Source organism: Spermophilus citellus, assembly GCF_964194105.1.
Source record: "Spermophilus citellus genome assembly, chromosome: 13".
Taxonomy (NCBI): Eukaryota; Metazoa; Chordata; class Mammalia; order Rodentia; family Sciuridae; genus Spermophilus; species Spermophilus citellus.
Genome location: NC_138193.1, coordinates 97,070,003 through 97,093,130, shown reverse-complemented (window position 1 = coordinate 97,093,130; position 23,128 = coordinate 97,070,003). Strand labels below are relative to the sequence as shown.

Genomic DNA, 23,128 nt, shown 5'->3' with positions numbered 1-23,128 from the left:
AGCCAGGCGCGTTCAGCAAGAAGATGTGGTTTCTGTGGCCAAAGAGGAGGTATTGGGCACTGGTGAGGGTGGTGGGGGGTCAGGAGAGATCCGATAATAATGAGCTGCAATGCCAGACGGAATATTCCAGATCTTGTCCCATAAGAAAGTCCCTAGGACCTGTGAACAGAGATATGCTGGGCAAGATATTTAATATGACTATATGTGGCCTCTTCTTTCTAGCACAATAGATTGGAAGATAAATCTTTTTTTTTTTGTACTAGAGATTGAGCCCAGGGGCCTAAGGACATTTAACACTGAGCTAGAGATACACCAACAGCCCCTTTTGTTTTTTTATTTTGAGATAGGGTCTCACTAAGTTGCTTAAGGGCCTCACTAAATTGCTGAGGCTGGTCTCCAACTTGTGATCCTCCTGCCTCAGCCTCCTGAGTAGCTAATAGGTGTGTGCCACAGGACCCTGCTGGGAAGATAAATCTTTTTCTGGGTTTCTCCCCTACCTTGTGGTAGGTGCTCAGTAAGTGCAAAGTGTTCCTTGTGAGGGGAAAGAATGGGTGGGGGGTTCTAGAAAGCATGCTGTCCTGGGCACCCCAGGGACAGGTGGAGCTGGTTTGGGAGAGGGTGTAGCTAGAAGGCCAGTACAGCAGCACCCATAGTAGCATCCTGCTGAAGGCACAGACAGGCCTTGGGAGCAAAAGGAGGAGCAGTCCAAGACTTCTCAGCCTTGGGGCTGGAGAGGATGCTGGTGATATGCCTTGTCCCTCCCTGTCCAGCGTGGACAGTACAAAGTCTACACAAAGGACCCCCCTGCTGACCCCATCAGGGCTAGCTGAGCTCCCTGCTCTCTCTGGGCTTAGTCCTAATCAGCTACTGTAATAGTCCCTGGCAAAGCTATTCTCAGGGCCATAGCTGCACCAGGACCCAGCGACACTCCCCCTGCTGCGCTCCTGGGGAGGGGAGGAGGCCCAGAGCAGCACCTGCCCTCCCAGGTGCTGTGTGCTGAGGCCCTAGTCAGGACCCAGCAGGCCAGACATGGGCCAAAGGCTGCCCCCTGGCTGCAGGAAGAATTTCCCCTGCAGGCTCCCAGGGAGAGAGGTGCTGCCAGTGTTCCCTGGCTGTGGTTCCTCCATTCCCGAGTGTGCAGATGTCCTCTCCAGCCACTGTCTCCCAGGAACGCCCCTGCCCAGAGCCTTTCCTGAGTCCTGGCAGCTGCACGTCTCACCTAGGACATGGCTGGACCACATCTCACCAGGACTCGCAGGATGCACATCGCCTCCTGTGGCGGCTGCTCAGGGGCTAAAGCTGGGCCCCCCTCCAAGGCCTGCACCCCAGTCTGTGGACACTGGTCCCTGCCGTGGTGCAGGGACTCATTGCACTGCCAGCTTAGCGTATTTGGAATCAGCTTTACTGTTTGCTTGTTTGTTTTGGTTTTTGGTGCTGGGGATCGAACCCAGGGCCTTGTGCATGCAGCTTTACTGTTTGCAAAGTACCCCCGTAGGCAGACACGGCAAGTATTATTTGCAGCCCTTTTTTACCAATGAGGAAGCAGCTCAGAGAGGTTAAGTAACTTGCTCAAGGTTACGCAGCTGGGAAGCAGTAAATTCAAGTGCTGTTTCTTCTGTGAAACTGATTTCTGTGGCCTCTTAAAGAGGAAAGGCTGGTCAAGGGCAGGCCTGGCATTGCTGAGCACCAGCTGGGTAGTGCTTCAGCCCATTTCATTGTCACTGTAGTCTACAAGGAATGCATCCTTATCACCCCTCTTTTTCACAGAAGAACCTGAGATTTGGACCTCCTTCATGGTCACAGGTAGAGAGCTGTGGAGCTCGGGTTTGAACCCTGCTGGACGCCAAAGATGGTGTCTCTCCTGTGCTGGAACCCACTCTTCTTCCCCCTCGTTGTCCATCTGTGGGCCATTTCCTGTGCCCTCTGACCCTTCTCAGTGATGCCTTCCCTCTGATTTCAGAGACTTACAAATTGGAGTCAAAGGGTTGCTGGGTGTTTATTTGATACAGGTGGTGGCTCTTGTTCCCAGCAACTAGATAGGGAAAAGGAAGTTAGCTCTGCAGGTCTCAGCTGAGCCTCAGGAGGCAGGCAGGGCCCACGGGGAGCCAGGTGCGGACTCTGACTCCAGCCTGGCTCCCCACGCACCCACCCACCTTCTCCTCCAAGGTGCCCTGTGGCAGAAGAGTGTGCAGCAGCCTCCCAGGAATTGGCCAGTATTGCCCGCTGCAACTGGGAATTCCTTGGAAGTCCCAGTTTATCTTTCATTGCCATGTGAACTTTTCATTCCAAGCCATACAACACCCATGTTGGTTTAACGTTAAAGTGTTTACAGGTGCTTAATTCTACCCCTCTTGCCCACTCGAGCAGATTGGTAGTGGTGCACTCTATCGCGTGGCAGGTGCCCAAATCTCCCACGTCTAAGAACCTACCTCCCCAACTCTGCTGTGCTCTCCTGGGCTCCCGGCCCTGCTGAGAGCATTTCCTTGAAGGGCTGAGTTACACAGCCAGAGCCCCTGACTCCCCCTCACCTTCTTGCTCCAAGTTTACCATTCTCAGCTAGAAGGGACTAAAAGAAAGGAACCAGCTGTCTTTGGTGCTGGGAAATAATTATCCACCTCTGAGTTTAAGCCCTCAGGGAGGCAGACCCTCCAGCCCACAGCCTTGCCCTCCGAGCTCCCTTCATCTTGGCAACCCCAGCACTCCCCCATACCTCAGCGGAGCCTGGTGCTTGCAGGGCAGCCTTGCAGCCTCCACCCCTGCGGGACTTCAACAGCACCCCGGAGCTCCTCTTACAAAGAGAGGAGCTCAGCCTGGGTCCTCTCCTCTCCCTGAACAGATGCCCAATCTCAGGTCCCACTTGGAGTCCTCCTGTTGGAGTCTGAGGCCCAGGGTGGGTGTGTGGATCATAGGGAGGGCCCGAGCAGCCAGGCCAGGGGCTCAGTCCAGTCCGGGGAATCCATCAGACTCTTTGCTGCTCTTCCAGAGGGAGGCTGGGAATCGGGGGCCTGTTTGAAATCCCAGCTCCAACACCCACCAGCCAAGCTCCCTGGCCTTGTGGGACCTCCAGTTCTCAATACTAAATAGGGAACTGTGCGGGTGGCTGTGGGATTGAAAGAATGGGGAATGTGAGCGAGCTCTGGAGCTCACTTAACATCCGAGGGTCCTTGCAGGATGTACATCACTGCTACCCAGGTCATGTGTGTGTGTGTGTGTGTTGGGGGATGCGTGGGACAGGACACTCACAGGTGGGTGCTTCCGCTTCCGGCCAGGCCTCCCCACCTTCCGGGCTGTGGCACTGGGCTCCTGGCGCTCCTCCTTGCCACGAGGCTCCTCCTGGTCTTCTCCCTCCTGTGGGCACAGACGACACAGCCAGTGAGCCAGAGCTAATCTAAGAGGCACTTCCTTCCAGAACCATCTGGGCTGGCTCTGGCCTCCTCCTATCCCATCCCCATGACAGCCACACTCCCAGGGCTGTGCCCTGCTGCCTGCCCCCACAGGGTGAGCGCCACCTCTGGCGGTCTGGCAAAGCTGGTGCCACCCTGCATGCCACAGTTAAATGTATCTGGGGGGATTTTCAGGGGACCTCGCTGTCTCAGCAAAGCACTATTCCCTCTTGTGATCACAATTTCTCAACCACGAGATCATAACACATGCATTGATAAAGGATTTGTTTCTGAATCAGGAGCTTATTTATATGAAAAACAAATCTTATGCAAGTACAAAAAGTCAATGAGTAACCTATTTAATGAATCTCCTGAAAAGTATAAAATCACACGAGAAGTTAAATTGAGTGGTGCCTGTTTATAATGCACACAATACTTGAAGTGAGGGCTACTGTACAGGATGCAGGACTTTTATAGCTGCTGACAATACCCCTGCCCTGGAGCTGGGCCACGTGGCACTGGAACTGCACGTGCGAGGCACCCGGGGAGTGTCTCGCGGACCACATCTTGCCTCTTTTTTCGTGACCCTTTTGTCATCCTCCCCCCTGGCAACAGTACCTGTGCAGGGCCAGGCCCTCTTGCTAAGTCTCCTGGGGCAGAGACATAAACCTAGAAAGTCCTGCCTCACTGCTCCAGTCTGGCCACAAACCACCCACAAGTCCCTTCTGACTCAGCCAGGCTCTGGCATGACTAATCACCACCAGAAATAAGGTTGAGGAAGGAGAGAGAGACCCCTGCCCAGCGGAAGGGCAGCAGGCTGCTCCAGGGCCCTGCACGCTGTGGAGCTGAGTTCAGGGCTCTCCCGGGGAACAACCAGCCAGAGAGACAGCACCGCAGGAGAGAAGAGCAGGGCGCCCGGGTTTCTTGGAGATCCAGTTGAGATGGCCCTCGGCTTCCCACTCAACTTTCATTTCCTGTGATTTCAAAATAGCTTGTGGTTTGCCACATTAATGTTCAGGTAATGAAGGGACATGAGAATGAAAACCTCCTGCCACCAACTGCAGACACCAAGCCCAGGGGAAGAGTCTCGCTGGCCCCTCTACCTGTCCCCATCCATTCAAGGCATGTCCATGAGACAGACCATCGCAGCTCAAGTCCTGGGGGCCTCCAAAGACAGGCCGGGGAGGGTGACAGAGGCTCCAGGCCTTGGCACCCAGCGGTGGCAACGGTCATGCTGGAGAGAAGGCCATGCTCTTAAAAGAGATGGAGAACGGTCACCCATGCACTGTGGGAACAAGAAAGGTGACAGCTGCCACCAGGAACCAAAGTCGGCTGATATAATGATGTCAGGACAGAGATGGGGCCAGAGCTCATAATGCTGGCCTTCAGGAGCACTGTCACCAGAATGACACGGCAATGAGCACAGAGGGCCTGGAGAGGGCTGGAGAGGACGATTTAAGGAGCTCAGCCCAGAAGGGGAGGAAGCCAGAGGATAGAAGGGCCTGTACTGTCGGGGTCCAGTGTGGAGGGAGAGGCGGCCCGAGGGGCAGAGGTCCTTGAGGGGTTCTCTTCAGGAAAGCACAGCAGAGGAGCAGTGCGACAGCAAGGCCCAGGGGAGGCAACCAGCTGGAAAGGGAGCTTTTTAGGGCCGGGAAGGCCCAAGCCACTGGAGGTCCGAGGGCATGTGCCTGCGGGAGGCCAGGCGGCTGGATGTGAGCCGCCCCCCAAGATCCCACAGACAGCCCGCTAAGAAAGGATCGTGCACGGTGGTGCACACCTCCCATCCCAGCTACTTGGGAGGCTGAGGCAGGAGGATGGCAAATTCAAGGCCAGCCGGGCGACTCAGTGAGACCCTGTCTCAAAACAAAAATTAAAAAAGGGCCAGGGGGGGCTGGGGGGGCTGGGTTGGGGCTCAGTGGCAGAGCATTTGCACGTGTGAGGCACTGGTTTGATCCTCAGCACCACTTAAAAATTAAAAAATAAAGGTATTGTGTCCATCTACAAGTAAAAAAAATATTTAAGACAGAAGTAAAGCACCCCTGTACCAAAAAGGGGGAAATGGGGAGACAAAGGTGTCCATTCTGCCTGCTTCCCAGGTTTCTCAGGAAATAAATGGTTTGTCCCTGAGTTGTTTTGTTTCCTGCTGAATCCCCTGAGCCGAGGATAGATTCTGGAAGAACTCCTACTGTCCAGAAATTCTGGGCTTTGAACTATTTTTAAAACAAACAACACTTATTACAAAGGGCCTTATTTGACTCTCTCACACTTTTATTCTGAACTAATCAGAGATGTGAAAGCCAATTGGAAACTCTGATCAGCAAAAAGAAACCACGGTCACCACATGGCAAGGACTAAAAACAAGTACACTTGATGTTTCAGGACGGGCAAGCCCCAGCTCCCACCAGGCACAAGGGCAAAACCTTTGGGGTCTCTGACCGGCAACCCCACACCATGAGCACCCACTGCCGGTCCTCACAGCACCTCTGTCTGTCACGCACGCTGTCCAGGCAGGCTGGCGGTGCTCAGCACATTTTTTCCCCTGTTGGATTCAATTCAGGGCAATCCAACCCAGGAAGAAGGGGCGGAGTCCCCATGCCAGGCCACCTCTCCAGGGTCCCGCCCTGTCCAGAGAGGTGGAGAACACCAGGCAGGGTGCTGTGTGCCCAGCATGAGGCAAGGTGCACTCAGGTCATGTGCACCTCTGGGTTAGACTCGAGGAAACCAAGTCTCCATGGGACCCTTGCTCAGAATTCACAGCCAGGTCTGGCCCTTGCCCTTTGCATTTGGCCCTGAAGCACAGCTTTATGAAAAGCACATTATCTTCTGCCAACACGTCATTCTTCCATGATGGAGCCCAAGCACAGGGCAAAGTGGAAGGAGAGCTTCGGGCTCTGGGCCTGCTGTGGTTCACGCTGCCGGGCAGGGGCTGATGCTCCGAGCAGGGTAAGCAGATGGCCGGGGCCATGCCCTCAACGGCTCCACGGAGGCGTATCAACTGGTTTATTTTCACATCTGTCACGGGGTCTGTTTTATTCAATATCTTTGCTGATGGGTTGAGCAAAGGAATGTAAAATATGCTTATCAAATCTGCAAGTAGTACTGAGTTAAGAGGCATCACTAATACTGTGAAATAGAAGAATCTGATCCACAGCAACTTGAGCAGCTGGGAAGCAGCAACGCGTTTAGCGGGAACAGATTTGGGGCCAGGTTGGTTTCCTCGTCTGTCAAGTAAGGGACTGAATTAGCCCTTCCAGCAGCAGTGAAGGAGGAGGACTAGAGACAGGTGGGCGGGGATTTCTGCTCTGCCCTCTCCTTACTAGTCACTTCAAGCTCCTTCTTCTCTCTGTGCCTTGTTTTCTTCATCCATAAGTTGGGGGTAATGATACTTCACAGCAGTGGGATACGTACGAACGGAGGTAATCAATCAAAAGCTCGCACGTGACAGTCACTCAGAGCTGCTCACTTCCTCCCTGCTCCACGCGGCTGACTAGAACATTTCACACAAGCATGGCACTCCCACCCTCCTCTGGGTCCCTCCCTGCCTCTTGCAATCCCAGCTGGTTGCATGTGCAGCCATCACTCAAGGCTCAGACCCAGCCCAACATCTGGCTGGTGCCATGGCGATAAGATACTCCGCGCACTGGGACGCCTGATCTTTCCAAAATAAAACGCTGATTATGTCACTAAACACAGTGTTAACCCAAGGGGGACCCCAGGGCCTGCAAGTCAGGCCCACTCCTCAGCCCTTGTGCAGGAAGCTCCCCAGGACGTCTGGATCACCTGGGCCTCCTCTCCAAGCGGGCCCAACAGACTGCAGCGGGTGCAAAAGCAGCTGCTCCCCCTGGCCCGTGGGCCGACTGTTTCCTCTGCCACCTTCCCCTCAGGCTTCCCAGCAAACCCAGACTCCCCTTTCCAGCCTTGCATCCCTTCCCCTGCACCCCCTTCCCCATCCCCTAGCTAGACTGGCCTGATAAACTGCTCCTCTCCCCAAGCACCCCATCCTGCATTCCATCTCAGCACTGCGCTGGCCAGGCCATGAGCTCCTCCACAGAGGTGACAGGCCTTCACACGGCATCCACACTGCCCCGTCTGATGCATGCAGCATGAGACAGACAGTCCAAAACACTGGATGAGTGGCTGTCGCAGAGTAGGTGCTCAATAAATAACTGAGTCTGTACACACAGATGAGGAACATGAACAAGTACACAAACCCAAGCAAATACAGTGTGCCTGATTTGCCGGCGCTACTCAGAGCTTTACATCTCCAGAATCAGGAAACGGGATGACTAACGCGCACTTTCTAGGCTTAAATGCAATTGTCACTTTACATTTATGTAATTCTTTATGGCTTTCAAAGCACCTTCACATTTGGGTGCCTCTTAGATGAGGTGGTTCCCATCAGCCTCTCTCTAAACTTCTGAGGCTATGATCTGACCTACATTTCAGCGCAGCTCACTGGATGGATTATTTTAAGCCACATACAACTTCACATTCTGATGAGCTGGGCTATGATGATAATAATCTCTCACATTCGTACAGTATAGGGTAATTAACAAAGCATTTCCACGTATGTTGTTTCATTTTATTCTTATGCTTTACAGCAAGCAGAGGTGGTATTACTTTTTTCCATTACATAAATGGGAAATGAAGCCCAGAGAGGTTATCTGACTCTGAGAGATCAGAGGCCTAGGAGGTCTTCAGAACCAAAATTCAAATCTTTTCAGGGCTCGGCCTTGAAAACTACAAAACGTGTCACTACAACCCACCGTGCTGTGTTACACACACACATACACACACGGAAGACACAAACATGCAGGGAATGCAAGGGGAGGGCAGCCACCAGGCCCATCATGCCAGTCCCCTCCCTTAAGAGATATATGTCCCTCAGGATCTTTGCCCAGAGACAGTCGGAGAGACATGTGTGCTCCCTTCAATATTTAAACCGGATGCTACTGACCCGGCATCCACTGAGCAGATGTCTCAAGTTGGTGTTCGAGTCGAGGGGATGAACTTGCCGGATCTAGTCAGCCACTTGCCCGGGGTCCCCTGGGACAAGAAGCACGTACAGCCTCTGCCAGCTGGCTGGCTGGCCTCCCAGAGACTGTCTGTGGTTGTGGAATTCAGCGAAACGAATTGGCTTCTGCAGCTCATGGAGCCCTGGGCTGCCTGAGCACCAAGTTGCAGGAGCCACCCCCTCGGGATCTTGGACTCACATAAAGCACGTGGGACATGGGCAAACACTCACATACAGGCGTGCCCAGGCCCACACTGCAGAGGTGGCTCTGGCTAGAGAGGCCAAGGGCAGAGGCTGTAGTGGTTGAATTAGGAATCGCTGGAGAAAGCTCACTTCCACAGCCCTCTAAACCCTTGCTTTACCTGACCTCAGTCACCCCCAAAGCTCATCAGGCCTTTATTTCAATTACTCAATAAATTCAGCAAACATGCCAAGGGTGGTGGCCAACAGCTGTAATCCCAGCTACTCAGGAGTTTGAGGAAGGAGGGTCAAGTATAAGGCCAGCCTCAACAATTAACAAAGGCCCAGAATGCAGCTCACTCGTGGAACGCATTGCCTAGCATGCACGCACACACCCCTGGTTCAGTTCCCAGCACTACAAAAACATAAAATTCTGATGATGATGGTATTAAAAAATTCAGCAAAGATTCATTGGCTTCATATTATAACTACCAATGGCCCGAAGGCCACAGTCCTGGAAGGCAGGGATCATGTCTTAGTAGACCCTTTGAGTCCCTCAGAGCTTCTAAGTACATGCACACAGCAGGTGCCTTATAAATGCTAAATGATTGAAAATGGTCATGCCTGCTGACTTCCACAGGTCACCCTACCTCCTTCCACAGCTGCCTCCTTGCTTGGAGGCACCCCAACTTGCTTGGAGGCACCCCAACTCCCTCACAAGTTGCCTCCTTGCCTTTGTTAAAACATCATCCCGTCTTGTTTTATTGACTACCTGGACAATAAATGTACAAAGTTGCTGAGTGAACGCCTGAATATTTTCAGCCTTTGTTACAGCATTAGAATAGTTTACAGTGTTTACCTATATTGTTCTGCAGCAAATACAATGCACGTGGGGTGGGGGCCCTCACATTATTTTGGAAAGAAAATAAACACAGAGTGGGCAGGGCCTCACTCCCCCCCCCCAAGAGGCCAGACACAGGGGTGTGCTCAAAAAAAATCATTGAGTGCCTAATGTGTACTGGATAAAAAGGTAAGGAAACAAACGGAACTCAGTCTAGAGGGAGAGACAATACTAAACAAGACCCAGCTGAGCCATGCTGAGGGCCAGAGGGGAGCGTGCCCACTGCTTGCTGGCAGCCAACTCCATGGGCACCCGGCCCGTTCCCGTCCACTCCTTCAACAGCCCACCCAGACTCTGTGCTGGCCTTGCTCTACAGAGGCAGACCAGAAAAAAACTACCTCGTTTTTTGAGACACTTTCCAAGTATGCTAACCTGGCTAAGCCTCTCTTGCTCACCTGTAAAATGGGATAACGACAGCAGGTGCCTCCGGAGGGACTATGAACATTAAATAAAGTTAATTGCGGTGCAAAGGAGACTCCTTTATGAGCCCTTTCCCATGGCCTGTGGCTCAGAGAGGCAGTTACAGGGCAGAATCAGGCCTCCTGGGCCCAGCCCAATTGCTAGAAATCAAGGGCCATTCCCTGTGGTCCAGGGACACCTGCTCCAGTTGGGTCCCCCCCTTCCCCTCTGCACATCTGAGTCCAACCTTTCCCACTCTGTCCCTAGAGGACCCACCTTCTCAGCAGAACATGCTCTGACCCTAGCCTGCACGTTAAGAGAAGGAGGAATCAAGTGACTGTGGACTTAGCCCTGGCCCCTCACCTGGATCTCTGAAGGTATCCACAGCTCCTGTCATCAGAAGGTGGGTCTCACTGCCACTTACCTTGGTTTTGCTTCTGTTCAATGGGCAAAAGGACCTCAGCCCTCTCGTACCTGTAGACCTAGCAAGAGGAGCTTCCCTCCATGTGCAGAGCTCACAAGGGACTCCAAACCCACAACAGTGACATGTCTATCTGGTTCCTTGAGCTTCCCCACACCACAAAGGGGTAGGCAGGCAGACAGACAGATGGACAGATAAAGTGAAAGTCATCCAAAATAAAGTATAAGGCTAACTTAATATATATATACCAGCTCCTTGCGTTAACAGCTCGCTCACAGACACCATCTACCTAAACACCTCAGGCCAGCGAGGAGCCCTCTCCCTGCCCGGCGCTGGCGCTGCTGAGTCAGGCACCGGAGGCCAGACTCAAACACGGGTCTGTCTCCAGAGCCCCACTGACCCACCAAGACCGTACCAACTGCAAGGCTAACTGCAGGTGACATTCAATAAGGTCTGTTTCAAGAAATGTCTAGACAATCTGAAACCCAAAATGTAGGTCCTGGGCAGGTCACAAGTGGTCAGTATACATCACAGACCTGTTGGATGTACCTGGCACCTAATAACTGCATGAGTAAAATGTACACATCACTGTCCACGTGCTGTGCTCCTGAAGGGGAAAGTGGCTTTTTCTATTTAAATGTCCCCAAGGTTTGCTTTCTTTTTTTTTTTTTTTTCAGTCCTGCAGTCCTCAGGGCCTCCTCGCACACACTAGGCAAGCCACAGAGTTTCAGCCCTAGCTGTTTTCTTAAATTTTGAGACAGGGACTTGCTAAGTTGTTTAGGCTGGCCTGGAACTTTCGATCCTCCTGCCTCAGCCTCCCGAGTAGCTGGGGTTACGGGTGTGGGCCACTGCGCCTGGCAGGGGGAAGTCTTTTAAAAGACTCCAGTGACTAGCCAGCCCCAGGTGACTATGCAGGGGCATCTGAACGCAGTAAAGCCAGATCCTGCCCGGGAAGACTGCTTTCCTGCAGACCTGTGGACCTGCAAGAACCCCTGAGATTGGAGCTGGTGGAAACCCTACCCAGGGACGCCCTTGAGCTTGGGTACCAGGGCAAGGAAGTGCTCAGGGCCCAAGGGAAACCAATGCTTGCCAGCCCTCTGGGCTGGACTTTGACGGGGAAGGGAAGGAAGGAGCTCTAGCCCCAGGCTGAATGCACGCGTGCAGTATGTGTAGACAGGCACGCAGGCGCTCCTGCATGCTCCCAGCACAAGGACACAGCCCTGCTGCCTCTCTACACAGCAGGACAGGGCACGGGTGTGTGTCGTGGGGCAAATGCCCCAGAGTCCCTGCCCACTGCTGCATGGCCCAGCTGTCTTGGTATCTTCCTAGCCCTTGTCCTTTGCAAGGCCCTCTGAGAGTGCTCATCAGTCCACCGTCGATCTGTGGAGCCTACTATCCCTTTCCCTGGAAAGGCATCTGAGTCTGAAGGAAAAAAGAGGGAGGGAGAGAGGAAAAGAGAAGAGAGGAATGGAGGGAGGAATGGTAAGAAGCACTGTGTCCAAGGTGTTCAATCAAAAGAACCTATGGGGAGCAGATATGCACATGTGCAGACACGTGCAATCCTGCACATGAGCCTGAATATATGAGCTCCTGCTGCAGGCGAAGTGCCCTCAATGTCCTCCTCCACCCCACCCCAGGGCAAGAGCATGCTGCACAGAGACAGGCTTCTCTGAACACCCTTTCAGTCTAAACAAATACCCTTGAACCTGTAGCACCAGAAACCCGAGCAGGACTATGGTGCATCACAGAGGAGTGGCACTGTCCATGCCATTCCCTTTCATACAAGAGGCAACCAGAAGGGCACAGAAACCAACAGCAAGGCTGCTGGGTTCCAACCTCTGTACTACCTCCTATAGCTGTTTGACTTTAGGCAAGTGACTTAACCTCTCTGAGACTCAGTTTAGTCCTTCGTAAGAAAGAATAATAAAAATAATAGTGCCTACCTTATTGGGCAATTATAAGAATTAAATAAGAGGCTGGGCGCCATGGCACACGCCTATAATCCCAGTAGCTCAGGAGGCTGAGTCAGGAGGATTTCGAGTTCAAAGCCAGCCTCAGCAACTTAGAGGGGTCCTAAGCAACTCAGTGAGACCCTGCCTCTAAATAAAATACAAAAAAGGGCTGGGAATGTAGCTCAGTGGCTAAGTCCCTCTGGGTTTAATCCCTAGTACCAAAAAAAAAAAAAAAAAAAAAAAAAAGAAAGAAAGAAAGAAAGAAAATTAAATAAGGAAATGCACATACAGAACATACAGAATACCTAGCGGTCAGTGCTCAGTGCATCTTGGCCATTGTTTCTGAGGTAGAGGAAAGAAGAGGGCCTAAGACTTGGGGACGGCCAGGGGATCTGCACTCCGGCCAGCTCCGATGCGTCTGTGGGGATCTGAAGAGATCCCCGAAATGTTCTCGGTCCCCTCTCCTGCTCCACTTGCTCCTTGCACTCTCTTCCACACAGGGCTGGCCCTCTACCTCCAGGTCCCCTCTAAGCTATTGGCCTCTACTTCTTGCTTCCTGTCCCATTCCCCTCAAGGCCAGGCTCCTTCCCTCTGCCCTGTTACATTTACCAACAGACTCACCCTGACCCCAACCCCAGAGATTGCCCCCTCAGCCTGCTCCCCCTGCCCACCCGTGGATGGCAGGGGTTGGGCTGGCAGGTGCTGGGGGGCACTTATATGCCTGGACCTGCCCGTGCACCCCCAGCCAGTGTGTCCACTTTGGCTCCTCACCCCACCTTCCTGACCCTCGGCCCTAGGTAATGACTCCCCTGTGGCGGGGTCTTAGCCACTCTCATTTTTCTTTCCATCGTATCCATAAAACACTTCCTGAGCACACACCGTGGGCTACTGTGGGCCCTGGGGACTCCTACAGAAGAAAGGGCTGAGACCCCACTCCCCAGGGGCACCAGACATTACCCACACCAGTCATCTTCAACTGTTGGTGGCCACAGACCCCCTGCAGGCTGCTTAAAACCTGGACAGTCAGAGTTCCTGGCTCAGCAGGCCAGGGGTGGGGCCTGAATGTCATCTTCAACACCCTCCAGGTGGTGTGGATGAGGCTGGTCAGGGCATCACATTTTGATCATGGCTGTCCACCACAAGCTGTAATCCAGGGCAGATGGAAGCCAGGGCTCCAGGGCAGTCAAGATCCGGACAAGGCCCGAAGGCAGAGGGGACAGCGTGAACAAAGGCCTGGCACCCAGGAAGCACTCAAGTGGTATCTGGAGGCGGGACTGGGACAGGCTGGAAGGGCAGGTGGAGCCGGTGATGGAGGGGGCCAGTGGACAGCCACACCCCTTCTCTCTGGCTCACCAAAGAACTCCTTTGTGCCAGGTGCCCCCGAAAGCTTCACCAGGCTCTTGGGCTACAGACCAACCCATGTCTCCCCTCTGCAGCACCCTGCCCCAGGGCTGGCTTTAACGGCAGCTGGCAGTGTCTCTATCCTCCCGCCCCAGGCAGCTCCCTGGCTCTGCTGGAGCCAGCCCAGAGGTGCCATGGAGGTGTGCCAGGTGAGCCAGCATGGTGGTGGGGAGGAGGCACACAGTGCCCCGGCGCTTGTCTACCTGGATCACTGCCATCTTTTGGCATGATCACCTGCCCTGCTGCCTGTGAGTGCGCCTGCTTTATCAGCACCAGCATCTGGAGCTGGGGTGTGTTTGTTGCCATTGGAGCCAGAGCAGTTACTATGGGTAGATAATAATAGCAATCGTAATCCTTCATAATTGGACCAGACTTTGCTGTCTGCAGGGCACTTCCATGCCCATGACCTCATCTGACTTCCACAACCACCCTGTAAGACAGGCGAGGCTAGAGTTACTATCCCCATTTTCCAGCTGAGCAAACACAAGCCCAGATGGCCTGAAGTCACTTCTCCCGTAAGTGGCAGACTTGGGATTGGGCAGGGGACTTTTGACTCCTGGGGCGGTGCTCCTTCTCTATCCATAACTGTCACAACGCAGAGCTGATCTGCTGTTGTTTGGGGGGATGGGGGCGGAGAGCTCTGTGGTCCGGTCACAGGAGGAGTCTGTCCACCTGTGGGGGATGGCTGGCCAGTAACTGCAGGAGCACTGGTATGAAGGTGTGCTAACATCTGTCAGAACATGGGATTCAGGGTAGGAGGAGGCTCAGAGCCACCCAATCCACTAGGGAAATGAAACCAGACCCCAGGAGGGGAAGGAATCATCCAGAGCCACAGCCAGCCCTGAGCAGAGGTGGACCCAGGTCCCTGACTTTGCGGCTGCAAGCTCCAGGTGTCTGTGCTGCCTGAGTCCTGAGCAGGAGCACCCTGGGGAGCCAGGTGGGTGGTACTTGTCTGTAACCCAGTGACTACAGAGGCTGAGGCAGGAGGATTACAAGTTTCAGGCCAGCCCGGGAACTTAGCAAGACCCTGTCTCAGAAAATAAAAAGGGTCAGGGATGTAGCTCAGTGCCAGAGCACCCCTGGGTTCAACTAACAAAAGAGAAAGGAAGGGTACCCCGAAAGGTCTGTAGGACCACCTGGACTGTCAGTTCTTTGCTTGTGGGATTAGAAAGAAGGGAATGGACCTGTAGTTCCAAGGGCCCTGCACAGGGCCACAGCACACACTGACGCCCCTGCATGCTCTGCCTGACTGTGCCCACACACCCCTGGGACTCAGCAGGGTTCCAGGCTAGGAATTCCTGGCCTCATGTGCACGTGTGTGTGTGTGTGTATGTGTGTGTGTGTGTCCCCACAGCAGGAACCATGCAGGTGGCCTTGGAAGGGCTCAGATCTGGTGGGGCAGGAGACCAGGCTCTCATTTGGACCCACCGCTGACTAGCTGGGCTCAGTGTCCCTATCTGGACATCAGGGCCATCTGTCGTGCCCTGCTTGTTTCAAAGGTTGTCCCTGAGGACAAATGGAACAATGGATGGAAACCACCCAAACCCAGAAACACACTCTAAGAACAAGCAAGTCCAGGAAAGAGGTGAGCATGTGAGAGATTTCTCAGCATGGCATGCAAGGTAGGCAGAGCTGCCCTCCTTGGGATGGGTGCCCAGGATGCCTACTCGGGGGCCCCCCATACCTGGTGCCAGGGGTCCACCCTGTGCCAGAAGAACAAATTGCTGCCCCCAAGAACAGGCCCTGCCACTGCTAGACACCACCCAGCATCCCAACCCTTCAGAAGGCAGAGGGAACTGTGGAGACAGGCCAGGAAGGGCCACTGTGGCTCCCTTGGAGGATGACCATGGAGTTGACTACCCGCTGACAGAGGGAAAATAGGTCCCACTGTTGGAGTCAGAAGTCATTTTTCCCATGGGTGGTCACAGCTTAGGAGGTCCCAAGGTGGCCTGTGAATTCTGATGAAAGCCCCTTCAACCGATTCAGGCTAAACCTGGAGTTCAGCAGAAGAATGATGAGGTTACCCTCGTGGGACTCTGAAAACAGGGGGGCCACCAGCTCCATGGCCAGAAGCTACATCAAAGATCATGCAGTGACACTCTCTCGGAGCCCGGGTGGTGGGTGAGGAAACACCACCTCTAAGGGATGCTGCTGTCCCCAGCCACTTAGTATCTGAACATAGCAGTGTGCCTGTGTGGGTGATGGCCCTCGGGAAGTCACTGAGCACCCTGGGAAGCAGGCAGCTAAAACAAAGAGGTGGAGTGACTCACCTGAGGACTCACAGCAATAAAAGGCAGATTCTAAAAGGGGATCGGGCTGTGGGACTCCCTTTAGAGCTGCTGGGACTGGGGGTTTGAGTCTGTGCCCATCACCATGGCAGCTGAAAGCTGGGGCCCTGGAGCCAGGCTACTGGGTCCAAATTCCTGTCCCACCCCCAGATCTTCACCTCTCCAACCCTCAGCTTCCTCATCACCAAAACAGGGGGTCAAGGGTCCAGACCACCCTGCGGAGGAGAACCAAGCGAACTGCCGGCCTGACCGCACAGGAGCAGTGCTCAGCACAGCCGAATGGTCACTCTGTGGGGACAGGGTCCTCCTGCTCCCCAGGCACCAGCCAGAGGGTGTCCTGGAGAGCCACTTGCTCACCTTCCGGTCTTCCTCCCGCTCCGGAGCGGAGCTGCTGGTGTCCCCGGGGCCGCTGGAGGGCATTGCGGGCAGCTGGGCGGTGGGAGGCAGGCTGGGGCTGCGCGGGGCTGGGGGGCTGCCGGGCTTCGGGGAGGGAATTATCGTGGCCTTGGTCAGCGAGAGTTGAGACTCAGCATAGAGCCCAGCTGGAGCCTCGGGGAGACGCGGCCTCAGTTGGCGTGTGGGTCTGGGCCTCTGTGCCTCCACCTGTGGGGGGAAGAGAGCGTCAGCAGGGTGGCGCACCAGGCCCGCTCCCACCTGAGCCCCAGGGCCAGCCGGGCCTGCGACCCCCTGGCCCTGCTCTCCCCTCGAAGCCTCACCAGCACCTCAGACGCAGGGACACCGAGGCCGATTGGCTGGCCAGCACCTGTGCCCCTCGGGCACCTCCCCACCAGGGTGGCCTCCAGGCTGCTGTGGCCGTGGGTGCCACTTCTGGGACTTCCAGAGGCCTCCTGCCTCCTCCTCCTCTGCTCTCACATCCGTCCTTCCCTTTGAAAGCTTCCCGCACCCCCTCCCACTGCGACAGCCCTGGGAAACCCCAGCCTCCCCAGGCCCCCGGCCCTGCCTTTCCCTTCTCCTCTGTCCTCACCCGACCCCACCCCCACGGCTCCTGCCACGTGGAGGAAGTGAGTGGCAGTCACAGGATGTAGTGAAATGAATGTCACCTCACGTCGGGGGCTAGCGCCTGGGCCAGCGCCTGGGCCGGGGAAAGCGGGGGCCTGGCGCAGGCCGGGCTGGCGGTCCAGGGGGCGCCCCGCGGGGCGAGGCGCGGTCCAGGGAGGGTGCGGGCTGCCCGCTGGCCGCCCAGGGACAGGCCCCATCTGCGTGCAGAACTGGTGGGCTCCAGCGAGCCCCAGGCTGAATTTTAGGGGCTTTTCTTCCTCCCTGTTCCAGGTGTGGGCTTCAAGCCAGTGAAATAACAAAGCCTGGTGCCTGGGCCACAGCTGGGTAGGGGTGCTGTGTCAACCCCCCCCCCCCCCCGCAGGGAGCAGAGGTCTCCGCTCCCACCCCCGGAGACAGCGCCAAGCCCCTGCCTCGAGTGCTGGCCCGCGGGAGGGGACTGGCAACAGCAGGAAAGTGGGAGGCAGGCTGGATCGGGGCCATCCACACCCTTCCCCTTCCAGTTCCCGGCTCTGCTTCCCAGCTCTCCTCCCTCTTGGGCTTTTCCTCCCTTCCCCCTCCAGCCAGGGCTCCCTGGAAAACCAGGAGCTGGAGACAGCACAGCCTGGGCTCTCCCATGGGCCCAGCTTCTTCAGGGGTCTGGGTGCAAAGCCTGGGAGGTGGGTGCCTCCTGTCCAGCTCTGCCCTGGGGTAGCCTGAGCAAGCCGCAGGTGGGAGGAGCCTTCTTGGGGCAAGGACAGGAAGGGTCCCTCAGTTACAAACCCAGACAGGATGGAAAGCCTGGGTGTAGGGTGGATGGGCAGCTGTGCCCTCCAGGAGGCCTGGGGGGGGGGGCAATGCACCCTATCTCCCACATCCGGGAGCTCGGCACCTTGCTGGGCTCCATGAGGGTCAGCTGCTGGATCCCTGAGAGTATGGATGGCAACCACGAGTGGTCCGCCCCCCGCCCCCAGATCCTGTGCTAAGCCCAGGACGGCGTTCCTCATGTGGGCAGCTGCCAGTACCTCCTGGTCTATGTGGAATCTAAGGCTCAAAACAGCAATGGGTGGCAGGAGGCAGGAGGCAGGAGGCAGATCTCTTGACTCCTGTGTTCCGAGGGGCGGGTTTCTCTGGGAAGCTACATCCCCCAACTCACACCACCCCACAGAAGCAACTGCAGAGTCCAGTGGAGAGCTCACCCAACCCCGAGCACCCCGAGTCTTCAGCCATTATCAGTCATTGATAGGTCCTCGGTCATTGATTAGTCCTCAAGCAATCATCTCCAATCACCCCCAAGTCAAAAACTTCAAAGGATGCAGAGTCTGGCTAGAAGGAACATTTAGCCCAAAGCCAGCAGATCAGAGCCCGGTTCTGCCTGGGCTTCTCCTCTGGCCCTCAGATCTTTGTCAGTGAGATGGGGAAACTAGTCTGGCTGACCTCCAGGACCTCTTCTAACCCTGACCTGTCACACTGTGGAGGCCCCACGGGCAACAAGGAGCACAGGTGCGAGGCAGGCAAGGCCAGGCACCTTGGGAGCCCCAAAATGGAGACAGGGAGACCCAGGCACAAAGTAAACAAATAGGAGTTAGTCTCAATACTGCTCTGGGGCCCAGAGACACGAGGGAGTGAGGGCCTGTGACACCAGAGGTGCAGTGAGAGAAGCCCTTTCAGAGAACCTCTGTCCCCAGTGGCGAGGAGGAACGCAGATGGGAACGCAGAGCATCACAGGGCACTGACCCCGAGGGAGACATCCCGGAAGGGAAGAAGATATTTCTTCCTCCTCATCTTCCTCCACCCCAGTCTCTGACATCTGAGCTGCATAAATTGTCCTCACAGAAAATGCAGTTTGACTGGGTCAGACTCAGTCTCTTTGTGTTACTCAATGGACCAGCCGTGACCAAAGGGGGCTCTCAAAATCACCCAGCATGTGACCAGACCAGGCTTGTACTGCACAATCGAGGGGCCCCTGGGTGGCCCAGGTCCCAAGCCTTCACGCAGCACTCAGATCTTGGGAGCAATCTTCTCCCAGGCAGTCTGGTTGCAGGGAGCTCCGGGGCCACTGTCCCAGCCCAGCAGCCCGTGTCCCCCATGCTTCACGGCCCTGCTGCCCCCAGCACCAGAGCATGCGCCTCCCCTAGGCCAAGAGCTACACCACAAAAACCACCACCACAAAAAAAGTCCTTGCTAAGACCCCTGCCGCCACAGCCAGCAGCTTTCACTTTCTCTCTGGTACTTTCCATTTCTACGGTGACCCTATTAATGTTTATGACGATGACTTAAAAGAAGTATAAAGAATCCCATCATGGAAACATCTCAGCAATGCCACTAGCCCAGTCACCTTCAGCACCGCTTCAGTTACAAAGCAGCTCTGCCAAAAGATCCGGGATTTTTTTTAAAAATATATATATATATTTTTTTGTAGATGGATACAACATCTTTATTTTGTTTATTTATGTGGTGCTAAGGTTCGAACCCAGTGCTTCACACACGATAGACAAGCGCTCCACCACTGTGCCACAGCCGCACCCCCCCCAAGATCCGGGATTCTGAAGATACACACTTCACCACCTTCTTCTGTCCAACCTCGTAGAAAGGTTTTTTAAGAAGACGTAAAAAATCAAAAGATTGGGCTGAAAGAGAGAAGAGACACTACTAACAAAATCTGGGGATCTAGAAAGCAGACCTGTGACAGTGAAATTTGGAGCAGGAGAGTGAAAGCCAGTCTAGAACACAGAGTCCTCAACAGATATGTGACGTGATCACACCAGGTACTCTGGGACTCGGGTGAAGGGATGCGTGTGTGAAAATAAAGGGTCAATGAAATAAGTGAAATCCCTCCCCACCCCTGAGAAGTCTGAAGGTCTAGGGAGTATAATAAAACAGGGGGCCTTGGCACAGACAGTTGACTGGCAGAACAGAGAGCAAAGATGGTATATGAAGCCAAAGAAAAGAAGGTTAATGGAAATGCTGATGTAGGATCCCTCAGGCTGTTCCCAGGCTGGGCTGGAGAGCAGTGGGAGCCTGACCCTGACCTTCTCCTCTGGAGAATCTAAACTGACCAAGAGAGAAAGGGCTAAGGATGCCAATACTAACATCAGTATCAAAATGGGCTCCAAATGTCTTGCTCAGGTCAACCAATGTGGATTTCAAAATTGACAAGTCCCACCATCGTGCTGAGAGCTTACAATCAGCTTTTTTCAGTTCCTTATTCTTAACCCAGAAAGGACAACCAAGGACTACCAGACATTCAAGGGAAGTAGAAGATAGAGACCAGAACAGATAAACCAAGACTAAGCCCAAACCAAACACAACAATAACAAAAACCATTTGGAGGAAACAGACTTTATGCACAGAGAAGATACTATATCCATGAAACAAGAATGGGATGCTACTAAAAAAGAATAGTCAGATAACTAAAAAAGAACCCCTAGAAATAAAAATCATACTAATAGAAATATAAGACTCAAAAGAAGACTGGAAATAGAACTACCATATGATCTAGCAATTCCACTACTGGGTATATAGCCAAAGAAAATGAAATCAGTATGTCAAAGATATATCTGCACTCCTGTGTTTATTGCAGCACTATTCATAATAGCCAAGATATGGAATCAACCTAGGTGTCTACCAATGGATAAATACACAATGTAGATACACAATGGAATATTATTTTATCATACAAAGAACAAAAGCCTGTCATTTGTAGCAACATGGAAAAGCCTAGGGGACTTTATGTTAAGTGAAATAAGCCAAGAATAGGAAGAAAAATACCATGTTTTCATTTATATGTAAAAGCTAAAAATGTTGATTTCATAGAAGTACCGAGTAGACAGTTGGGTGCAGTGGTGCACACCTGTAATCTGCAGGAAGATCACAATTTCAAAGCCAGCCTGGGCAACTTAGTGAGAAATTTTTCACATCTGAAAACAGGAGTTACAGAAAGAAAGAATAGTGGGGGGAAAATCACCAATGAAATAAAATAACTGTAAAGAATTTCCCAAAACTGAAAGATGGGAGTTGCTCCCTTGAAAAGCCTAATTGTCCAACACACAGATGAACACAGCCCCACACCAAAGCCACACTGTGAACTTTCAGAACACTGAGACAGAGAGAAGAGCATACCCCTTACCAGAGAGGGAGAAAAGTGATATAAAATGGGTCAGGAATTAGAATGGCTTCAGATTGCTCAATAGCAATCTTGAAAACAAGATGATAAAGCCCTCCCCTTAAACTCTTTTTTTGGGGGGTGGGTGGGTACTGGGAATTAAACTTAGGGGCACTCGACCATTGAGCCACATCCCCAGCCCTGGTTTGTATTTTATTTTAGAGACAGTGTCTCACTGAGTTGCTTACCACCTCGCTTTTGCTGAGGCTGGCTTTGAACTTGCGATCCTCCTGTCTTAGCCTCCTGAGAGCTGGGATTATAGGCATGTGCCACCATGCCCGGCTCCCTTCAAAAACTTTAAAAACAAAAATATTTACTTTTTAGTTGTAGTTGGACAAAATACCTTTATTTCACTTATTTATCTTTATGTGGTGCTGAGGATGGAACCTAAGGTCTCGCACGTGTGAGGCGAGCGCTCTGCCACTGAGCCATAACCCCAGCCCCCTCAAAAATTCTTAAAGATGAAACAAACCTTAATTCTCCAGTTAAAATTCTTCCCCCTGGGGCTGGGGATGTGGCTCAAGCGGTAGCGTGCTCGCCTGGCATGCGTGCGGCCCGGGTTCGATCCTCAGCACCACATACCAACAAAGATGTTGTGTCCGCTGAAAACTGAAAAATAAATATTAAAAAAATTAAAAAAAATTCTTCCCCCTGACAAATTATCTTTAAGTGCGAGTGGAATTAGGTCTCAAGCCCTTCTCTCTGGAAGCCAGGGAAGATGTCCTCTGAGCCACAGGAGACACAGCACAGAGGAGAAGGAAGTGCATCTGGGGAAGAAGGTGAGGAGGCTGCCTGGTGCACCCGCACAAGCCCACAAGCCGCAGGCGATGCCACGCCCACCTAAGCGGTGTGACCAGTCTGAGGCCTGTGGGGTGCGACCATCACCATTCCCTCTGCTGCAGAACCTGGCAAAGCACAGGGACAGCTCACAGCTTGACTCCGCAGTCTGAACCCAGGCACAAAACAGGAAGTCACAGAACAGCAGCTACCACATGGCACGTGCCTAGAGCGGCTGGCCGGAGAGAAAGAGTGAAACCTAGAACTGAAACATGTTTTCTTAGCTGCTGTGGCTGTCCTTGTGGACCACCAGACTGAGGCTCTTAGGTGTGGGAGGAATTAGCAACAGGTACAAAGAAAACAAGGCAGGGGAACAAACAAGGTAACGATTAACTTCAGGGGGTAGAAGGCAACGGAAAGACCAGAAACCACCCTACTACACCAGGAGGCTCCGCTGAGAACAGTGCTCGTACCAACACGATAGTGGACACACTGTGCTGATCTAGCAAACGTGTGTACACATGTGTGTGTATATGTACACACACATACATGTTGCATGTGCCACCAAATTAATGGCTTAATTCAAGACAAGTTGATTATCTTGCAATTATCCTGCACGTGGGAGGTACAGCGGTTCTCAGTGGTTCTCCTGGCCAGGTGAACGTCCAGGTGTTCTTTTCTGGAAGCTCTAGGAAGAATCCATTTTCCTGACTTTCCCAGCTTCTAGAGGCCGTCCCTGTTCCTTGATTTATGGCCCCTCCCATCTCTAAAGTCACTGATGGACATTCTCTCTCCCATCATGCCACTCTGTCTCTGCGTTTGTTACTTCTTTCTGACTTTCTTTATGTTTCATGTCTTTCTTTCTTTTTGCTTCAGGGGATTGAACCCAGGGGCAACTCACCACTGAACTACATCCCTGTCCCTTTTTATTTTTTAATCTTGAGACTGTGTCTTGCTAAGTTGCTGAGGCTGGTTTTGAACTTGTAATCCTCTTGCTTCAGCCTTCAGAGCCACAGGAATTACAGGCATAGACCACCACGGTGCCTGGCTTCTTTATCTTTCATTTTTAAGGACCCTGTGGCTCCACTGACTCACCCAGATAATCCAGGATAACCTCTCCGTCTCAAGGGCCCTGATTTAATCACATCTGCAAAGGCCTTTTGGCCATGTAAGGCAACATATTCACAGGCTCGGGGGATCAAGATGTAGCCATCTTTGAGGGGCTCTTATTCTGCCTATTACATGTTTACA

The 23,128-nt window shown here is 53.4% G+C and overlaps 1 protein-coding gene and 1 long non-coding RNA gene across 7 annotated transcripts in view; one reads left to right on the top strand and one right to left on the bottom strand.

The window, feature by feature from the left end:
- DNMT3A (DNA methyltransferase 3 alpha) overlaps window positions 1-23,128 on the bottom strand; it is a 104,803-nt gene that overhangs the window by 61,764 nt on the left and 19,911 nt on the right. For 4 of the 5 annotated variants that reach the window (XM_081265078.1, XM_081265076.1, XM_081265077.1 and 1 more), the window contains 2 exons: window positions 16,297-16,542; window positions 3,244-3,348 (listed from right to left, as the gene is read on the bottom strand). In XM_081265078.1, the coding sequence (XP_081121204.1) occupies window positions 3,244-3,348; window positions 16,297-16,359 (168 nt within the window). In that variant the 5' untranslated portion in view covers window positions 16,360-16,542. Of the gene's footprint in view, window positions 1-3,243; window positions 3,349-16,296; window positions 16,543-21,572; window positions 21,706-23,128 lie in introns of those variants that run through there. The other variant, XM_081265079.1, reaches the window with a different exon arrangement.
- Window positions 14,067-16,288, top strand: LOC308632742. Of its 2 annotated transcripts, none has more exons than XR_014018637.1 (3): window positions 14,067-14,166; window positions 15,151-15,236; window positions 15,638-16,288. It is a non-coding gene; the product is annotated as an uncharacterized lncRNA (long non-coding RNA). The 2 variants fall into 2 exon arrangements; XR_014018638.1 differs by lacking the exon at window positions 14,067-14,166 and adding an exon at window positions 14,249-14,588.